Source organism: Tursiops truncatus, chromosome 15 (assembly GCF_011762595.2).
Source record: "Tursiops truncatus isolate mTurTru1 chromosome 15, mTurTru1.mat.Y, whole genome shotgun sequence".
NCBI classification, from domain to species: Eukaryota; Metazoa; Chordata; class Mammalia; order Artiodactyla; family Delphinidae; genus Tursiops; species Tursiops truncatus.
The window spans coordinates 25,844,770-25,861,422 of NC_047048.1; the positions used below are offsets into that span (position 1 = coordinate 25,844,770).

The 16,653-nt window shown below is 43.2% G+C and overlaps 1 protein-coding gene across 2 annotated transcripts in view; it reads right to left on the reverse strand.

The window, feature by feature from the left end:
* Nucleotides 1–985: 985 nt before the first annotated feature.
* BFAR (bifunctional apoptosis regulator) overlaps nt 986–16,653 on the reverse strand; it is a 28,094-nt gene continuing 12,426 nt past the window's right edge. The window contains exons 2-8 of one of the 2 annotated variants that reach the window (XM_019928665.3): nt 16,077–16,413; nt 14,501–14,705; nt 13,628–13,797; nt 11,450–11,594; nt 5,625–5,798; nt 3,920–4,122; nt 986–2,295 (exon numbers count right to left, since the gene is read on the reverse strand). In XM_019928665.3, coding sequence (XP_019784224.1) covers nt 2,103–2,295; nt 3,920–4,122; nt 5,625–5,798; nt 11,450–11,594; nt 13,628–13,797; nt 14,501–14,705; nt 16,077–16,339 — 1,353 coding nt within the window. In that variant the 5' untranslated portion in view covers nt 16,340–16,413 and the 3' untranslated portion in view covers nt 986–2,102. The remainder of the gene's footprint in view (nt 2,296–3,919; nt 4,123–5,624; nt 5,799–11,449; nt 11,595–13,627; nt 13,798–14,500; nt 14,706–16,076; nt 16,414–16,653) is intronic. The other variant, XM_073792289.1, reaches the window with a different exon arrangement.

The following is a 16,653-nucleotide window of genomic DNA, read 5'->3' on the forward strand; positions in this document are numbered from 1 at the left end:
ACAATAACCACTTCTAGTATCTTAGTGTGCTGCCCATCGGTCTTGTCTATAATGTGTTAAAAGTGTAATCGAGACTCTATACTGTATGATTTTCATAAGCTTTTTTCCATTTCTCCATGTCTTTAAAAAAAATCTCTGGAAACTTCATTTCCAAATGTATTAGATACATTTCCAGCTGTATTAGATACTATTTTATAGACTGCTACCTTTTGGACATTGGTGATACTTCCTACTTTTATCAATTACTGATGTGGTGAGCATGCTTGTGAATAAATCTTTGCCCCCCTCCCACCCTTTTATTATTCCTTAACTGAGATTTGCAGAAATGGAATTCTTGCATTAAAGGGTCTGAATATTTTAAATAGACTCCCCATTTTGACACACCAAGCCAAGAGGGTCTGAGGGCGGAGAGGCAGCCGGTGGCCCTGGCTCTGATATGCCTGTCCCTCCTGCAGGCGATAAGGAGGGAGAGCCCAGCCCAGCCTGTTTGCTCTCCACCAAGACTGCTTTGCAATCCCCCCCCCCACAGACAGAGCACGTGTGGGTATTACTCATCTTTGAAGCATGATTTGGGGAGTGGGTGGGGATGGTGTGGGGGGAGGCCAAGGCGGGGGGGCAGGTAGGGAGTGCTGGTGGCTCCACCAGTGCCACCCAGCCTCCATCTCTTCATCTGAAAAGAAGAGTAACCCTGCGAGGCATGAGGCCAGGGACATGAAGGTACTGCATGCAGATCGGCTGGGCTATCAGTGTCTCCGGCAGGTCACGAGGGTTAAACAGGTAAAGTCAGGCAGCCTCAGGGCCTGATGAACAGACACAGGAGGAAAGAAAACATTCTCCCTCCTTTCACTTAAGAAACCTTCCGCGGCTCCTTCTCGGCTCAATGTCCATGTCAGGCTGGGGGACTTAAGTGTGACCAGTAGGTTGTACTGAGCAATGCAGATTTTCTTCATGCTTCCTAAACAGTTTATTTTTCTCTACATAGAAGTTTTACCTGTATAAAAGAATCTTTATTTTTATTTCAAGTAACTTCTTTAAACTTTCAGAAGCAAAGTTTGAGTGAAATCTTCAAAGATACAAAGGGTTAATGAATGGTTCATGGAGTCACAAAAAAACATTTTGGATGCCAGCTTATCTCTGCAGGGCCAGTCTTCAGGTTGACCGCCTTTCACACCTGCTGCTGTCACACTGGAAGGGAATCAAAGGCCACAGTTCATTTCATATTTACAATTACAGCACTTGGTGTAATTATACTTGTTGTTTTATACATCAGAACAGAGTGTACGGTGGGAGGTCAATGTACAAAATGTTTCCTTAAACAAATGGACTAGCCTGGATTTTACAAATTAAATTCTTAAAAACAAAACAAAGTAAACCCCAGAACAACAATTTTAAGTAGCACTGAAGCAGCTCGGCCTGATGGGAATTACTCTCCATGAAATGCCTGACATCCCACTCAATTCCCCCAGAAAAAGAGATGCAAACTTTCAACGATTACAAGTAGAAAACAGTGATGGCAAGTCTAACCACCATCATTCTAATCTTGAACTGAATCCTTTCAGAGGTTTAACTCTGAAACCGTCTAGCAACTCTTAAATAAGACAGAGTCGCCAACCGGATTTTGGTTTTTCCTCTGTGTTTTTTATATGCAACTGCCATGCCTATGACAAAATCTCCTGTTCTCCTAAACTTAACTTAGAGGACAGGCCTGGCCCTGGGCTCAGTGTCAGGGCTCCAACTTGCCCTGGGAGCCTTGTGTCAGTCTCTGAGGTTATTAGCGCAAGCGGGACTGAGACCCACTCCATGTCCTCTGAGAACCCTGGGTCCCTGCCAGGTGTCATGGACTGGGCCTCCCAAGACCCCACGAGGAAGGTGGCTGGGTGGGAGGCACGGTGGCTTTGTCAGCCAAGCGCTGGGGTGCCAGTCCCTGCTGCCACAGGCAGAGGGAGAAGACCTGGCTGTAGCCTTTGACAGACAAAGCAGCACCTTGTTTACAAGGGGCAGAAAATAGGGTGTCCGCTCCCCATCCCCCTCGCCACACTTAAGCATCAGAGCTTGGCTGGCAGGGAGGCTGGAAGAGTCCCTCAGAGGCTGGGCAGCGTCAGTCACAACACCTGGGTTTCCAGCCGTCGGACCTCCTTAACCACGTGATCAATGTTAATAATTGGGTTAAAGTACAGGGCCCAGTAAAACAGACAGTTGCAAACAAATTGAGGGATGAGGGGCCAGAACATGGCCACAAAAAGCCCCTGTGTTGATACTTTCCAAAAGTGGCTCCACATCCTCTGAGGCACAGTCCTGAAAAAGGAAGAGAAGCATTTGAGAGGCAGAATAGTGATGGCGTTTCTAACGACAGCGCCGAGGCACTCAGACCCTGGGCCTTTGCCTGATGCGGTCTGGCTGCCAGTGCTGCAGAGACCTTGTTTCCTGTCCCCAGTGCCCCAGACATACCTTTCCTGACCACTCCACCTTCAACTCCCAGGACGCAGCCTAGAGGGTGCCTCCTCAGGGCACTGTCGCCCAGTCCCCACGCCTGGTCCCACAGGCGAGGCCTCCCCAGCACAGTCCCAACTCCACCTGCTTCTTCGCTGGGTCGCTCTTGTACGTTTTTAACATAATCTTTTCTCTGCTAGGCTGCAGGCCTTCAGAGTATAAACTGTCTTCTTTACCAAAAGATCTGTGGTGTCCAGCAGAGAACCAGGGGCAGAGTAGGGGCTCAATCAACTGTGCCTGAATAAGTGAGTTCGCTGAATTGAAATAAATGAGGGAGAGTCTTGTCAGGTTCTCAGAACTTTTTATAAGGCTGCTCCTGATGCATGAGGCCAAGACCCCTTCACATCATGGGCTGTTTCAGGCGGAAAGGATGCTGGTGTGCTGATGCATTACTTCTGCCTGCCCAGCAGCCATACCCTGTCTTCTGGAAGCACCTTTTGAGTTTCCCTTTAGGGTGTCTCCCTCTCCTATTCTCTTCCATGTGGTCTGGTTGGGGCATCAGCTAGCCCCTGGTTGGGGGAGAGGCTGTGAGTGCACACCTGCATCTGGACACGGGGAGCCCACAAACCCCTGCACTTGTGATGGGTTTGGGGTGGCAGGGGGAGGCTGTGACCCAGGCTGGGCCAATCAGAGCAAAGGCATGTGAGCCTCAGGCTTTCACAAGCCTCAGAAGTGCTCTCTTTCCTCCAGGGCTGCTAAGCTGCTCAGATCGACACCCAGAGTGATCAAGGGCCCCCAAACAAAGACGTTGTTGAGGCTGAACAGAGCAGAGCTGTAAGAGAGAGAGAGAGGGAGGGGGGAGGGTGAGGGAGGGAGAGGGAGAGAGGGAGAGGGAGAGGGTGGCCCTGATGACAGCATTTGGGTCTCTGGGTCCAGCCATGCAGGAAGCCTTCACTGGGCATGTCCCTTGGTAGGAAAGCCAATTTAGGTTGGTTTCTCTAACTTACAACCAAGAGTCACTTGACTCAGTGACTGTCTATTCCAACTCTCTCATTTTATGCATTAATCCAGAGAAATTATCACTGTTCCAGCTGGTGGCAGTGCAGGATTAGAACTCATGCCTACAGAATTCCTCATCAAATCCCTTTATGCTCTGCCACACTGCTGCTTTCCGTAAAGTACCCTCTTCTTCTCACTTGTTTATTCCTCAATTACTGAAGCCCTTCACGCCCCGCGCCGCAGGAATTAGCCGGCACATCGCATGGGGAGAAGGCGCATGGGACGCACTTTGACAGTGAGTGCCACCAGAGCCACCCCAGCCCCAACACAAAGGCATTTTCCTGTTTGCTGCTTAAGCAGTATTTCTAAACCAGAGCCCGGGGCGTCTTCTCGAGTCTGAACAACACTCCACAGAGGACTTCTCCTCCACTTGGTATTTCTTTCCCAGTCTCTGTTGCTCCAACCGTCTCCTACATAAAAACACACTTACTTCAGTTCACTTCTTGACCAGGTCCTCCAAAAGGAGAATAATTCCAGAACTGAGAGTAACATGGCATTGACGATGAGAAACCGTGACGTCCAGTAATGGACCTCCAGCCAGTCCCAAGCAAATTCAGCAATCAGCTGGTATGGAAGGAAGGAGTACTTGACAAGGAATTCTCTCCACTGCTTCCATGTGGGCTCTCTAAGATCCTTTAAAAATAACACACAAGTAAATAAAACTACATAAAAATGGACACAAAAAATCATGAGGATTGACTTTTACACAAAATACTGTGGTTATCCCAGTGAGTTTTACATTTATTAAAACATACATACACATACACGCATATGCAACAATCTAAAATGAGATTTCCATCCACAAACTCACCTTGTAATAATTAATCTTACACTGGATAAATGTTACCAAAGAGGCTGAACTGAGATGCTTGTTATATAATTGTGGAAGCTCAGAAGTAAAAAAAAATCTAAGCATGAGTAATCTAAGCATTATTAATAATGAGGTTGAAATGAATAAAAATTAACCAGCTTTACAATTTCTTCACCACTGCAAGGGTAGCTCAAACAATTTCAATTCAACAGCTCATCTGTGGTAGAATGATAACAGGTCATGGGAAAAGTAAACATATACCTTTAAAAAGTAATTTTGGGAAAATGAAAAATTTTCCTTACAGAATTAGCAGGTAATCTGTAACGAAAGCATTTAAACAACTCATAAGCATCCAGAGGCTAATGAAAGCCAAGCAAGACTGTGTACAACGGAGCAGACACTGAGCATCCCAAGAAGAAAGTCAGCGTGATAAGCGGGCAAGGGTTGATGGGGCTCTTTAAAACGGAAAGGTCAGGGGGTCTCTGTGCTCCCAGTCCAGCAAGGGCAGGGAACAGCTGAAAACTGGGTAATCAGAGAAACACTGTGCAAAGGGGCTAACCTGCAGGCTTAAAACTACACCCAAGGCTGAGGTCAGTTAGGTAGGCATTTGATTCAAGTGTTTAGAAAAGGGTCTTTGGAGATTTAGGAATTCTGTTTCAACATCATATACGATGATTCCTATATCCATGTGACTTTCGATATAAACAGATCAGAGGGACTGCCCCAAAAGTACCAACGTAAAGGACATTACCCTCTGATGACCAACTAGACACAATCACCCTGAGTCAATGCGATCCACTGACAGTTCTGAAGGAATCCATCAGAGCTGTGGTGGGTAGCTATCCCTGCCAAAGGCCCTGTGGTCAGCTGACTTGATGACTCCCATCAGTGAGCTGGATGACAGCTTACTATTCTGAGGCCAACAGGACGGATACTAACCCTGCCTTGTGGTAGGACAAATAATCATCCTTTGGGGATCCTGTTAAGAGACAGATTACCAAGCTGGAGGGCCCACAGATCTAACCCTTGGGCAATCTGGACCTATGCTATCTTCTTTTATAACAGAAGCAAAGCTGGGTTTTTCCCCCCTAAATATTTCAAGTCCAGAGGGTAACCCCTCTTGCTATGCAATGCAGGAAACAAAACAGGCTTCTGGGAGTGGGGAAATTCCTGCTGTATTTTCTTTCGTAGGGGCTCTCCTTGCAAAATTCAAATGAAGCCTCTGTTGTTTCCTCTTCCCTGACAGGCGCCAGCCATGTCTCCAATTCCATCCCACACTGAGGAACGGCAGCATGAAGCCACTCAAGGCCCTCTCCAGACCCACCAGAAGCTTGGTGATGATGTCCTCCCCGGAGCTGTCTTCTTGCAGAGGGCAGATGGTATGGATGAAGGGCAGGAAGGTGTCTGTGTAGTCAAACAGGTAGAGGTACAGCAGACAGAGTCTCGGGGAGCTCTTGAGGGCGTACAGCAGGAACAGGGACCTGCCTGGGTTCACGGCCTGCAGAGGATGAGGCGGGTGCAGGGACTCGTTACAACAATAGCTGCCCACTCCCCACCCAGGCTCCTTCCGCAGTCTCACGCCCTCCTCCACGTGGTTTGCACTGGGAATGAATGAATGAATGAATGGGAAGAAGGGGCCAAGTAATCCATCTGTTAGGCTACATTATAGAAAGATCCAGTCTCTCTCCATGGGTGGGGAGGGATAGGGGGATGAGAAGCAAGCTCCTAGGCACATTTAGAAGAACACAACCTTTCGGGAAAGTAATCAGTGGGCACCACTTAATAAAAAAATCAGAAGGCCTCATGCACAAAATATTTAGTGTTGCATTGTGCATAGTAGAGAAAAAGTGAGATCTGTGACCTCAGTCCTGAAGTTACTGTAGATATTTAGCCCAGAATTCATACAGCCATGGAGGAATGTATAGGAGGGGCGTTGGATAATGCTCATGTTACAATGTTAGGTGAAGAAAAGATCTAAGATGTGTAGCCATCCACCTCCACAGTGTCAGTGCCGTGAAAGCAGGGCCTGCCTGATTCAGGACTCAGATCCCCTTTCTAAAGGACCACCTGGCTCACAAGAGATGTCAGTACATGTTTGCGGAATGAATACAAAAATAAAACAGCTGTTTTAAGTACACTCAGAAAATTGTCTAGAAGAAAACAGAGCAAAACGCAATATTACCCATGTCTGAATCTCAGGTGGGATTAGGGTCAATTTATTTTCATTTTCTTCACTTCTGTAAATTTTGCTATAATGAATGTACATTTATATTTTTCCTGATTATAAAAGAAACTTAAATATGATTCAACTTACTTGATGCTACTAAGCATCAAGTAAAATGGGCAAAAGATGTGAATGGACACTTCACCAAAGAAGATAGCAAATACGCACATGAAAAGAGGCTCATTATTACTAATCCTTAGAGAAATGCAAATTAGGCCAGTGAGATACCACTGCGCACTAATTAAAAAGGGGAGGGATGGGAAGGAGGGCTTACAAAGGGGCGGGAAGAAGCTTTTGGGAGTGATGTATACGTTCACTATCTTGATTGTGGTGATGGTTTCACAGGTGTGTACATATGTCAAAACTTAGCAAATTGTACACTTTAAATATGTGTATGTCAATTATAGCTCAACAAAACTGTTAAAACATATTCAACTTATTTGATGCTATTAGTGGCTTACCAATAAAGCTTTTAAAGTGTGATAACGGTTACATTTAAGAAGACAGTCCTTCTCTTTAGAGCTTCACACTAAAGTATTTAGGGGTGAAATAACATGATGTGTGGATATGCTTTGATATAATTCCAGGACTGTGGGTGTGGGGAGAGGGTGGAGGGGTACAGATGAATTAGGAGTGACCATGAGTCGATGCTCGTTGAAGCTGGGTATGAGTACTCTCTTCCCTCTATTTTTGTATGTACCTAACATTTTCTATATTTAAAAAGATTTTTAAGAGGTCCAACTTGTGAAATGGCTGATTCCAGGTCTGGGGCAGGAAAGGTACATGAGTAACTTGAACATCTTGTCGTGTGGGAACGGAAACTATCAAAGACTAATAAATCATGTTAAAAGGACTCATTAGCAAGTACGCTGTACCTCAATTCAAAAGTTAAATTTAAAAAATGGACTCAGAGAATGATTTGAAGAGACTCCTATTCAAAAAAGATGGGACAGTTGGAGCATCAATTAGAATAACTATTGAAATGTATTCAAATACATCAAGAATGTCAAAATACTCGGTTATTAATAATCCTAAAGAAAGAAATCGGTCACTTTTGGAGGACAACAAGGAATCAAATTCTGAAACTGGTTAGTAAATGGAGAAGATCAAGCATTTAACCTGCCCTTCTGGTATAAACTGTACTTAGGATAATCAAAATGGCTGTTGACAGAAGATTTCCTTTTTATTAAAGATGTATGTCAGCTAACAAGATGAAAAAGAAATGAGAGAGTTACAGTATCACCATTTGGCAACCCTTAATGAACTAATGGATCTAAACAATCAATGATCATGGGACATTATGCGCCTCTTGATGGAAGAAAATACCACACCTATAAAGCAGCCTTGCTGAAACACCAAACCTAGACCAAAGTAAGCCTCTAGTCCTAACTCCTAGATTACAGGATATGCAGGGGAAGAAGGGACCTGTTAGGTGACACCACAGAGAGATAACTGGCAAAGTACAAAACGTCAGAAAACTACAGGAGAAAATGATCTGGTTTCTTCAACAAATAAATGCAGGGTAATGACAGAGGAAGGGAGAATCTACAGACTGAAAGAGACTTAAGAGACATGACAACCAACAAACAACCCAATTAAAAAAAATTCAGAAGACCTGCATAGACATTTTTCCAAAGAAGACAGTGAGATGGCCAATAGGCCCATGAAAAGATGCTCAACATCACTAAGTATCAGAGAAATGCAAATCAAAACCACAATGAGCTATCACCTCACACCTGTCAGAAAAGCCATCACCAAAAGCACCACAGATAACAAATGCTAGAGAGGGTGTGGAGAAACGGGAACCCCTGTACACGGTTGGTGGGAATGTAAATTGCTGCAGCCACTGTGGAAAACAGTATGGGTGGTCCTCAAAAAACTAAAAATAGAGCTACCATATGATCCAGCAATCCCACTCCTTGGAATATATCCAAAGAAAACAAAAACACTAATTTGAAAAGATGCAGGCACCCCAATGTTCATAAGAGCATTATTTGCAATTGCCAAGATATGGAAGCAACCTAAGTATCCATCAACAGATGAATGGGTAAAGATGCTGTGGCATATAAATACACACACACACACACACACACACACACACACACACACACAATGGAATACTACCCTTCCATAAAAAGAATGAAACTTTACCATTTTGCAACAACATGGATGGACCTGGGGCTATTATGCTTAGTGAAATAAGTCAGACATAGAAAAATAAGTAGGTATATTTTGACTTATATGTGGAATCTAAAAAATAAAACAAACAAATGCCTATAACAAAACAGAAACCAACTCACAGATATAGAGAACCAACTAGTGGTTACCAGTGGGGAGAGGGAAGGTGGGAGGGGCAAGACAGGGGTAGGGGATTAAGAGGTACAAACTACTATATATAAAATAAGCTATAAGAATATACTGTTTAGCACAGGGAATATAGCAAATATTTTTATAATAACTTTAAGTGGGGTATGATCTATAAAAATATTGAATCACTATGTTGTACACCTGAAACTAATATTGAAAACCAACTTTACCTCAAAAAAAAAAAAAAAGACATGACAACCAAGTGTGGACCTTGTTGGGACCCTGGGTGGAACAAATCAACTGAAAAAAAAAAAGTAGGGTATTTGAATACTGACAAATTATTTGATAATATCAGAGAATTATTCATCCTGGGGGGGTATATTGTGGTATTTTAGTTTTGTTTTTCAAGAAGTCTTTACTTTTTAGGGCCTCTCCTGGTGGTCCAGTGGTTAAGAAAACGCCTTCCAATGCAGGGGACACGGGTTTGATCCCTGGTTGGGGAACTAAGATCCCACATGCCACAGGGCAACTAAGCCTGCGCGCCACAACTACTGAGCCTGCACCCTGTGGAACCCGTGCGCTGGAACTAGAGAGAAGCCTGAGTGCCACAACGAAGATCCCGCATGCCGCAACTAAGACCTGATGCAGCCACATAAATTAAAAAAAAAAAGTCTTTACTTTTTAGAGATTCAATAAAATATTTACTTATGAAATATATGCTATCTCAGATTCAAAATAATCAGGGGTAGCAGGAGTAGGTATTACTGAAATAAACACAGCCATGAGTTGCTGTCGTATGGGTTGATGGAAGTTTTGTACTATTATCCTGCTTTTGGGTATATTTGAAATTTTCCATAGTAAAAGTTTTTTGAAAAATCTAACTTCTAAAAATTATCTCTATATTGTAACGTAGGTGAGACATAGAAATATGGAAGTAGTTCTTCATTTTAAAGCAATGTTTCCCACCACAGGTCTAACATTGGCTACAAGAAGTCCAGAATTTGACTGCATTAACAAAACTAATAATTTATGATAAAAGAGAAGTAGGGATTTTTTTTTTAAACTGACAAACAACACAGAAAACAACAAATCATCTATCTTAGGACCCTATCCCCATTCTTCAAAAATTCTGAAACTAGTGTTTTTTCAGCTTTGAAGCAATACATGCACAAAATAAACACAATTTTTTCAAACGGCACAGAATTGTATTAAATGACAAATACAATTCACCCTTCCACTCAAGTCTCAATCCCTAGATGAAAACATTGTTAACAGTCTGTGTATCCTTCCAGAGGTTTTCTATGACACATACAATTGTGTAGCTTTTCTAACGTGTTTTTCTTTATTTTCAGTTAACAACTTGGGTATCATTTCTTGTTAGCACACCCAGGGTCACCTCGTTCCTTTGTAATGGCTACATGTATGGGTGAGCTGTATTTATTTAACCTGTTCCTAACAATGGGTGCTGAGGTTGTTTCCCACGTGCTATTACCAGTGACACTGTGGTCAACATCTTGTTTAATAATTTCTGTGACTCAAACATTCAATTCTCACTGTGACTCTCTGAGGTCATTGGCTGAGGAGGAAATGGGACCAGGAGGCCCAGGGACTTGCTGGCGTTGCCACAGTCAGTGTGCCCTGGAGGAGCCTGGCGAGGAGCCCGGGAGTCAGGCTGCCGAGCCCTCTCTTGATCACAGCGCTATGCTGCCTGTGCTCTAAATGCAAAGAAGTGAAATTGTAGACCAAAGAGTAGGGGCGGTTTAAACTTTAACAGTTATTGACAAACTGCTCTCCAAAGAGACTGCGCCAATTTAGGATCCGCACACATGAGTGCCTCTTTCCTCACGTATGTAAGTTCTTATCCTTGATAATGTCACAGGTGAGAATGACGCCAGCGGGTTGTCTCATTTGTACCATAATTATCAGTGAGCATTTTTCCCCCATAAACTTACTGGTTATTTGTATTTATTTTTCTCCATGATGTCTTTTTTAGGGTATAGGTATCTGTACTCCAGACACTCTATGACTAATAAAAAATAGAGTATTCGTTTTACACTACAGTATTCGCTAAATTCTCTCTGTGAAGGAGAACCAGGTACAGTCACACTGAAGAACAATTTATCAGCATCTGGTAAAGCTGAAGATGTGCGTTACTTGTGACCCAGTAATCCTATTCCTCAGTGTATAGCGCAAAGAAAGTCTTACACATGAGCACACGAACTTTCCAAGAATGTCCACAGCAGCCCTGTTTCTCAGCAAAAATGGAAATAATCTCAGTGGCCATCAATGGGAGAATGTATAAATGGTCATGCACTTGTGCAGTGGAATATGGCACAAGAGAAAAAGAGAGCCACAGACAAAAGCTACTTGCAGAAGGATAATAAGCTCAGTTCATGCCTTTTATGTTAAGGTTAAAAACCTAGAACATTGTTCCTAGAGCTGTGGATATATACGCATAACACAAGTAGAAAAACAGGCTCAGGAAGGATACACAGGCATAGGGAAAGTGGGGATGCAGGGGGCTTCGGTTTTGTCTGATGTATTCATGAGCAGTGGGCAGGCAGATAACTGATATCTGGTGCTCAATACTTATTTTCCATTGAAAAAATAGAGTTCACCTTGTATTCCCAGAGGTTTTGCGGGGGCTTCACACCCAGTGCTTTGACTCGCTCCAGTTCCATGAGGATGGCTCTTCGGTGGCTGCTGTTTTCTATGGTATATGGTGCCCTGGAAAATTCTTCCTCTGTCAAAGTTAAAAGCAACCTAGGGTGTGGGCAAGGAGATAGGAGGAGATGTCTTTTGAGATCACATCCTGGAAGCAAACTTTCCACAGTCGGAGTTCCACCTTATCAACACAGATAAACACTTTAGGCTTGAGGTAAGACACCTAACATATGAAATAAGATTAATAATAGCAAACAACTGAAAGCTTACTATTTGCCAGTCCCTCTATTTTTTGAAGTGTGTGTGTACAGAAAAAAAAAGTTGGGAAGAAATCCAATAAAATATTATGACATTAAGAGTAGTTGTTTGGGGACTTGCCTGGTGGTGCAGTGGTTAAGAATCCGCCTGCCAGTGCAGGGGACACGGGTGGGATCCCTGGTCCAGGAAGATCCCACATGCTGCGGACCAACTAAGCCCGTGCTCCACAACTACTGAAGCTCGCGCACTTAGAGCCCATGCTCTGAAATAAGAGAAGCTACAGCAGTGAGAAGCCCGCACACCACAATGAAGAGTAGCCCCTGCTCGCCGCAACTAGAGAAAGCCTGCACGCAGCAACGAAGACCCAATGCAGCCAAAAAAAGAGTAGCTGTTTGAGGATAGTGATTAAATAAAGATAAGTGTAGATCCCTTATCTGTTCCCTTTCATCAGAAGACGTGAATTCACCTCCACAGTGATTCCTTGTTAAAAGTGCCCCGTAAAGGTTTATTCCCTTTCACTCAACAATTCCAGTTTTGGAATCTCTCCTCTGGAAGGAAGACAGTTACAGAAAGACATATTGTATTAAGTGGGTAGAGAAGTTTCTTTAACTACAATTCAGGGCGAGGGTGGGGAGGTGGTACAACTTCTTACAAAAAACAGACGAAGTGGGAGTATTTTGCTTCCTCAATAGAGAGTCAAGTGTTAAAAGCTCAGTTCAGGGGGAAAAAATGGACCAGGGTGGGAGGTGGGGCAGTCTAGCAGTGAGTGGACTACACGTCTGACTCAAATGGGTTAGAGAGCGGCTGCCTGGTGGTCTAAGTAACACCCCTACGTGTTCCCCCTTCAAGGAAGGGAGGGACCCCAGTAAAGATGGACAGGGCTCCGGAAGGGGCAGGGGGATTTGCTGATGGGCAGAAGCAGGCTGACACATAGCTCAGCGATGAGTGAGCTCCTCAAACTAATAGGTTCCTCAGAGCATTTGCACAATGTAGTCTGGTACCGTCTGGAGCAGAAAAAAGGGAAACACCACATATGTGTGCTGGTAGAGATTGATTAATAGACTATAGCCTATACACATACATATAAACACAGGTTTGCTTAGTACAATCGTATTTCCAGTTTAAATAAATAAATAACATGTTATTTAACACATCTATATGTATGCCTGTATAAACATTGAAAAAAATCTGGACAGGTGTCCAGCAAGATGAGAATAGTGGTTTTCTCTGAAGAGCAGGATTATGAAGGTATTTCATTTCTAATGTCCTACAATTCTACTTTATTATTTTAAAATAAATAAATATATGTTACTTTGATAATCAGGAAGCAACAAACAATTAAAATGTCAGTCGATGACATAAAATGGTTCAGCTGCTTTAGAAAACAGTTCAATGGCTCCCCAAAAGGTAAACACAGAGTTACCTTATGACCCAGCATTTCCACTCCAAGACAGTACTGAGTATTGAAAATATACGTCCACACAAAAACCTTTATATACAAATGGTCGCAGCAGCACTGTTCCTAACAGCCCCAAAATGGAATCAATCAAAATGTCCATCAACTGAAGAATGGATGAATGAAGAATGGAAATACTCTGAACAGGCAAATCCAGGAGACAGAAAGTAGAATGGTGGTTCCCGGGGGCTGCGGGAGGGGAAAATGAGGATTGACTGCCTTTAGCAGGAGCTCTCTTTTTGGGGATGATGGAAATGTTCTAAAACCAGACTGTGGCGATGGCTGCACATATCTGTGAATATATTAAAAGCCACTGATTATACTCTTTAAATGGGTGACTTTTGGGGTTACGTGGATGGTGTCTCAATAAAACTGTTTAAAAAATGTCAGTGACGTATCAGAAGATTTTGCTCCTCACCTTCCATTTACTCTTTCAGATAAAAACCTGTCTCTGTAGAGAGAGGCCCAAGGGCCCAGCTGCTCCAGCCAGAGGACAACTTCTTCTGCTGTCCATGTGGCCACAGTCTTGTGCACCAGGAGGTCGTGCTCAGATTCCCTGCTGCTCCAGTGATACACCAGCAGGACCACCTGGGGAAAAGTGACATGGCCCTTATTCCACAGCAGGATCAGAGACGCCAGTTTCTAAATATGTGAGCGTGGGGCCGGGAAGGAAAAAGCTGAGCTGGAAGGGGATGATGCCAAGTCCATAGATATGGAAGCCGGCAACACCACTGCCACTGAGATCTGGGGAGCGTGACCCTTGGTGGGCTCATCTCTGCTGAGTCTCGGGTCGTCAGGGAACAGAGACAGGAATAGGACTCACTGCAGGGCACCAGGGAGCACTGCACCCTTTTCCCCATCAATTTGGCCAGTGTAACTGACTCGCGTGCCTTTTCTATTGGAAAATTGGTAATAGTTAGATTTTTGTAGCATGGATAGATCTTAAAAAGAAAATAGTCTCTACACTGGAAGTTAGTGAAGGGCTGTGCTCAAGACATGGCCTTGAGTTCCAGCTTTAACACCTTTCTGCACCGGTTTGCTCCTCTCTACAGCAGGAATAATAACAGTGCCTATTGCATAGGTTGTGAAGAGGATGAAATGGGACAAAGCTAACATTTACTGGGCTCTGAATATTACGTTGCATATACTTGCATAGGCAACATACCCAGGTTTCAATGTACATAGTGAATTACCACATTCGGTCACATCATTAATCATTTAGGGGTATTTCAACAGAACTGACTTCACGGGAAACTGTGGGAGGGAGGGGGACAGAGAGACATAAACTTACTGCCACACCAGTTAAAGCTGTGAGCACTCCGGAAAAGAATCCCCCTCCCCTCTGCTGATTCACTCGGCCAGTGTTGGGAGCTGAAAGAATCTTATCATTCCCATACTTCTGAAAGGCTGCGAGACTCTGGACTACATCATTATTCTGCTGAATGTCTTCAGATCGCATTCTAATTGCATCAGGAAATAATTTTTCAATGGCATCCCTATGGAGAACAGAAAAAAAAAAAATCACAAGACAGTTGTTTGACTAAGTACACTTATAATGTTTAGAGGCCAAAATAAAACTACTATCAACATTTAATAATATATAAGGATTCTAGAAGAATGGACAAGAAGATTGGTTATGGCCCTGCTGGTAGCAGCAACAAATCAGAAACACCTATATGTCCACTGTTAGGGCAACAGCTAAATAAAACATAGCATATTCAAACATACAGTGGAAATACATTCATACAGTGGAAACATACATAGTTTTAAAAATGAATTTACTGGATATCACTGTGTATCAAAATGAATAAATTTATCCGCATTGTTGAATGAAATAGTAAACTGCAGAAACACAGTACACCACTGATGTGAGGAAATATTTGCATTTCCTATTGGCACATAAATGTATAAAAGTATTTTTAAAAATCTGAAAGATGACAACTAAGTCATAACTGAAATTATTCTGAGAAAAAGGAAGGAAGAATTGTAAGATGGGCGAGGAGGGGTTGAAGGGGTCTTTATCAGCAATGCTCTGATTTTTTTAAAAGAATGTAAATGACTATATATGTACTGCTTATGTTATTAAAAATTAACTCAGAAAAAAGGGCAGTTCAGTAGTGAGAGTGAGACCAACCCTCAGGTCTTACTGTAGGCTCTTCATTTTCGATTATACACAATCAGAGAACCCTTCTTCAATTTAAGGTTAACCCGCAGGTAAACCAAGGCTGAAAGGTCAGAGCAAAGTGGTGTAAATACATCTCCTGTGAAAAAGAGAATGCTGGGTTAATGTTTTCAGTGGAACTTCCTGGTACTCTGTTGATAACAAGAAGGCAAGAGAAAAGGATTTTAGCCTCAAAGACCTCACAGGGACATGATGAACATTATGAAGGGAAGCAGAAATAAACCTGCTATCTGAAGGTCTTAACAACTGTTGTGTGATGCCATGCATGAGAAACTCTATTAATGTGATAAATGCAACAGAGTTTAGTCAAAGATTATGAAAACCAGCATCAAACCAGTTTTCGAGAATCATACAGTTAGACCATCTTCTCTATGAGACCTAGGGTGTTCTCAGTGAATACACATCAATAAGAAGTATTATGTGCATAGGGTTACAGACAATGGTCTGATAACCAGCGTTTCTTTCTTTCCCCCATTTATAATAAACAAACAAATCACGGTCACCTGTGAGGAAGGGAGTCGGGACTTCCAGGTCCCTGAGCTCCCTGACTCACATGCCAGCAGATCCAGAATGACCCCTGAGGCAGTGGGCTCCACCCCTCTGGCCTTTCCAGATGTGGCTGCTCCCAGTAAGAGAAACCACACTGTACAGGCCCAATAAGCTACCCACGTGGGCTGAGCATTACCTGAGGAGAATATTGACTTTGGGGAAACCTTCCCATTTTTCTCTGCATTCTGGACACTCTGTTTTCTTCGAAGAGGCCCACCACAGAGCTAGGCAGTGCCGGCAGAAGCTGTGCCCACAGTTCAAGGTGGTTGGGTTAACCAGGATGTCGTAACAGCAGTGGCAGGAAAATTCCCTAACAGAAATCCGAGGGCTGCTGCTCTGGAGAGGGTCCTCTTCCTCAAGGCTTGTCATGTTCAGATCATTCTGCGGAGACTCTTCCATCTCTTAGCAAATTCTGGGATCCACAGACATAGAAAATTCCAGACTCAGAAAAGTGCTGCAAAGCATCGTGAAATCTAGAAAAAAAGAGACAACAACAGAAATAGGAAAGATAATATAGTAGGTGTTTGAGATTACAGTCATTCTATTGATATTAAAGCTCTGATTTTTATATGTGACAAATTTGGTTTCTAAAAATTTACATTCCATAAACCACATAAACATCACTAAATTTTTCTGACCTATTGTCATAGTTTCAAAAATTAGGTAAAGGGCTTCCCTGGTGGCGCAGTGGTTGAGAGTCCGCCTGCCGATGC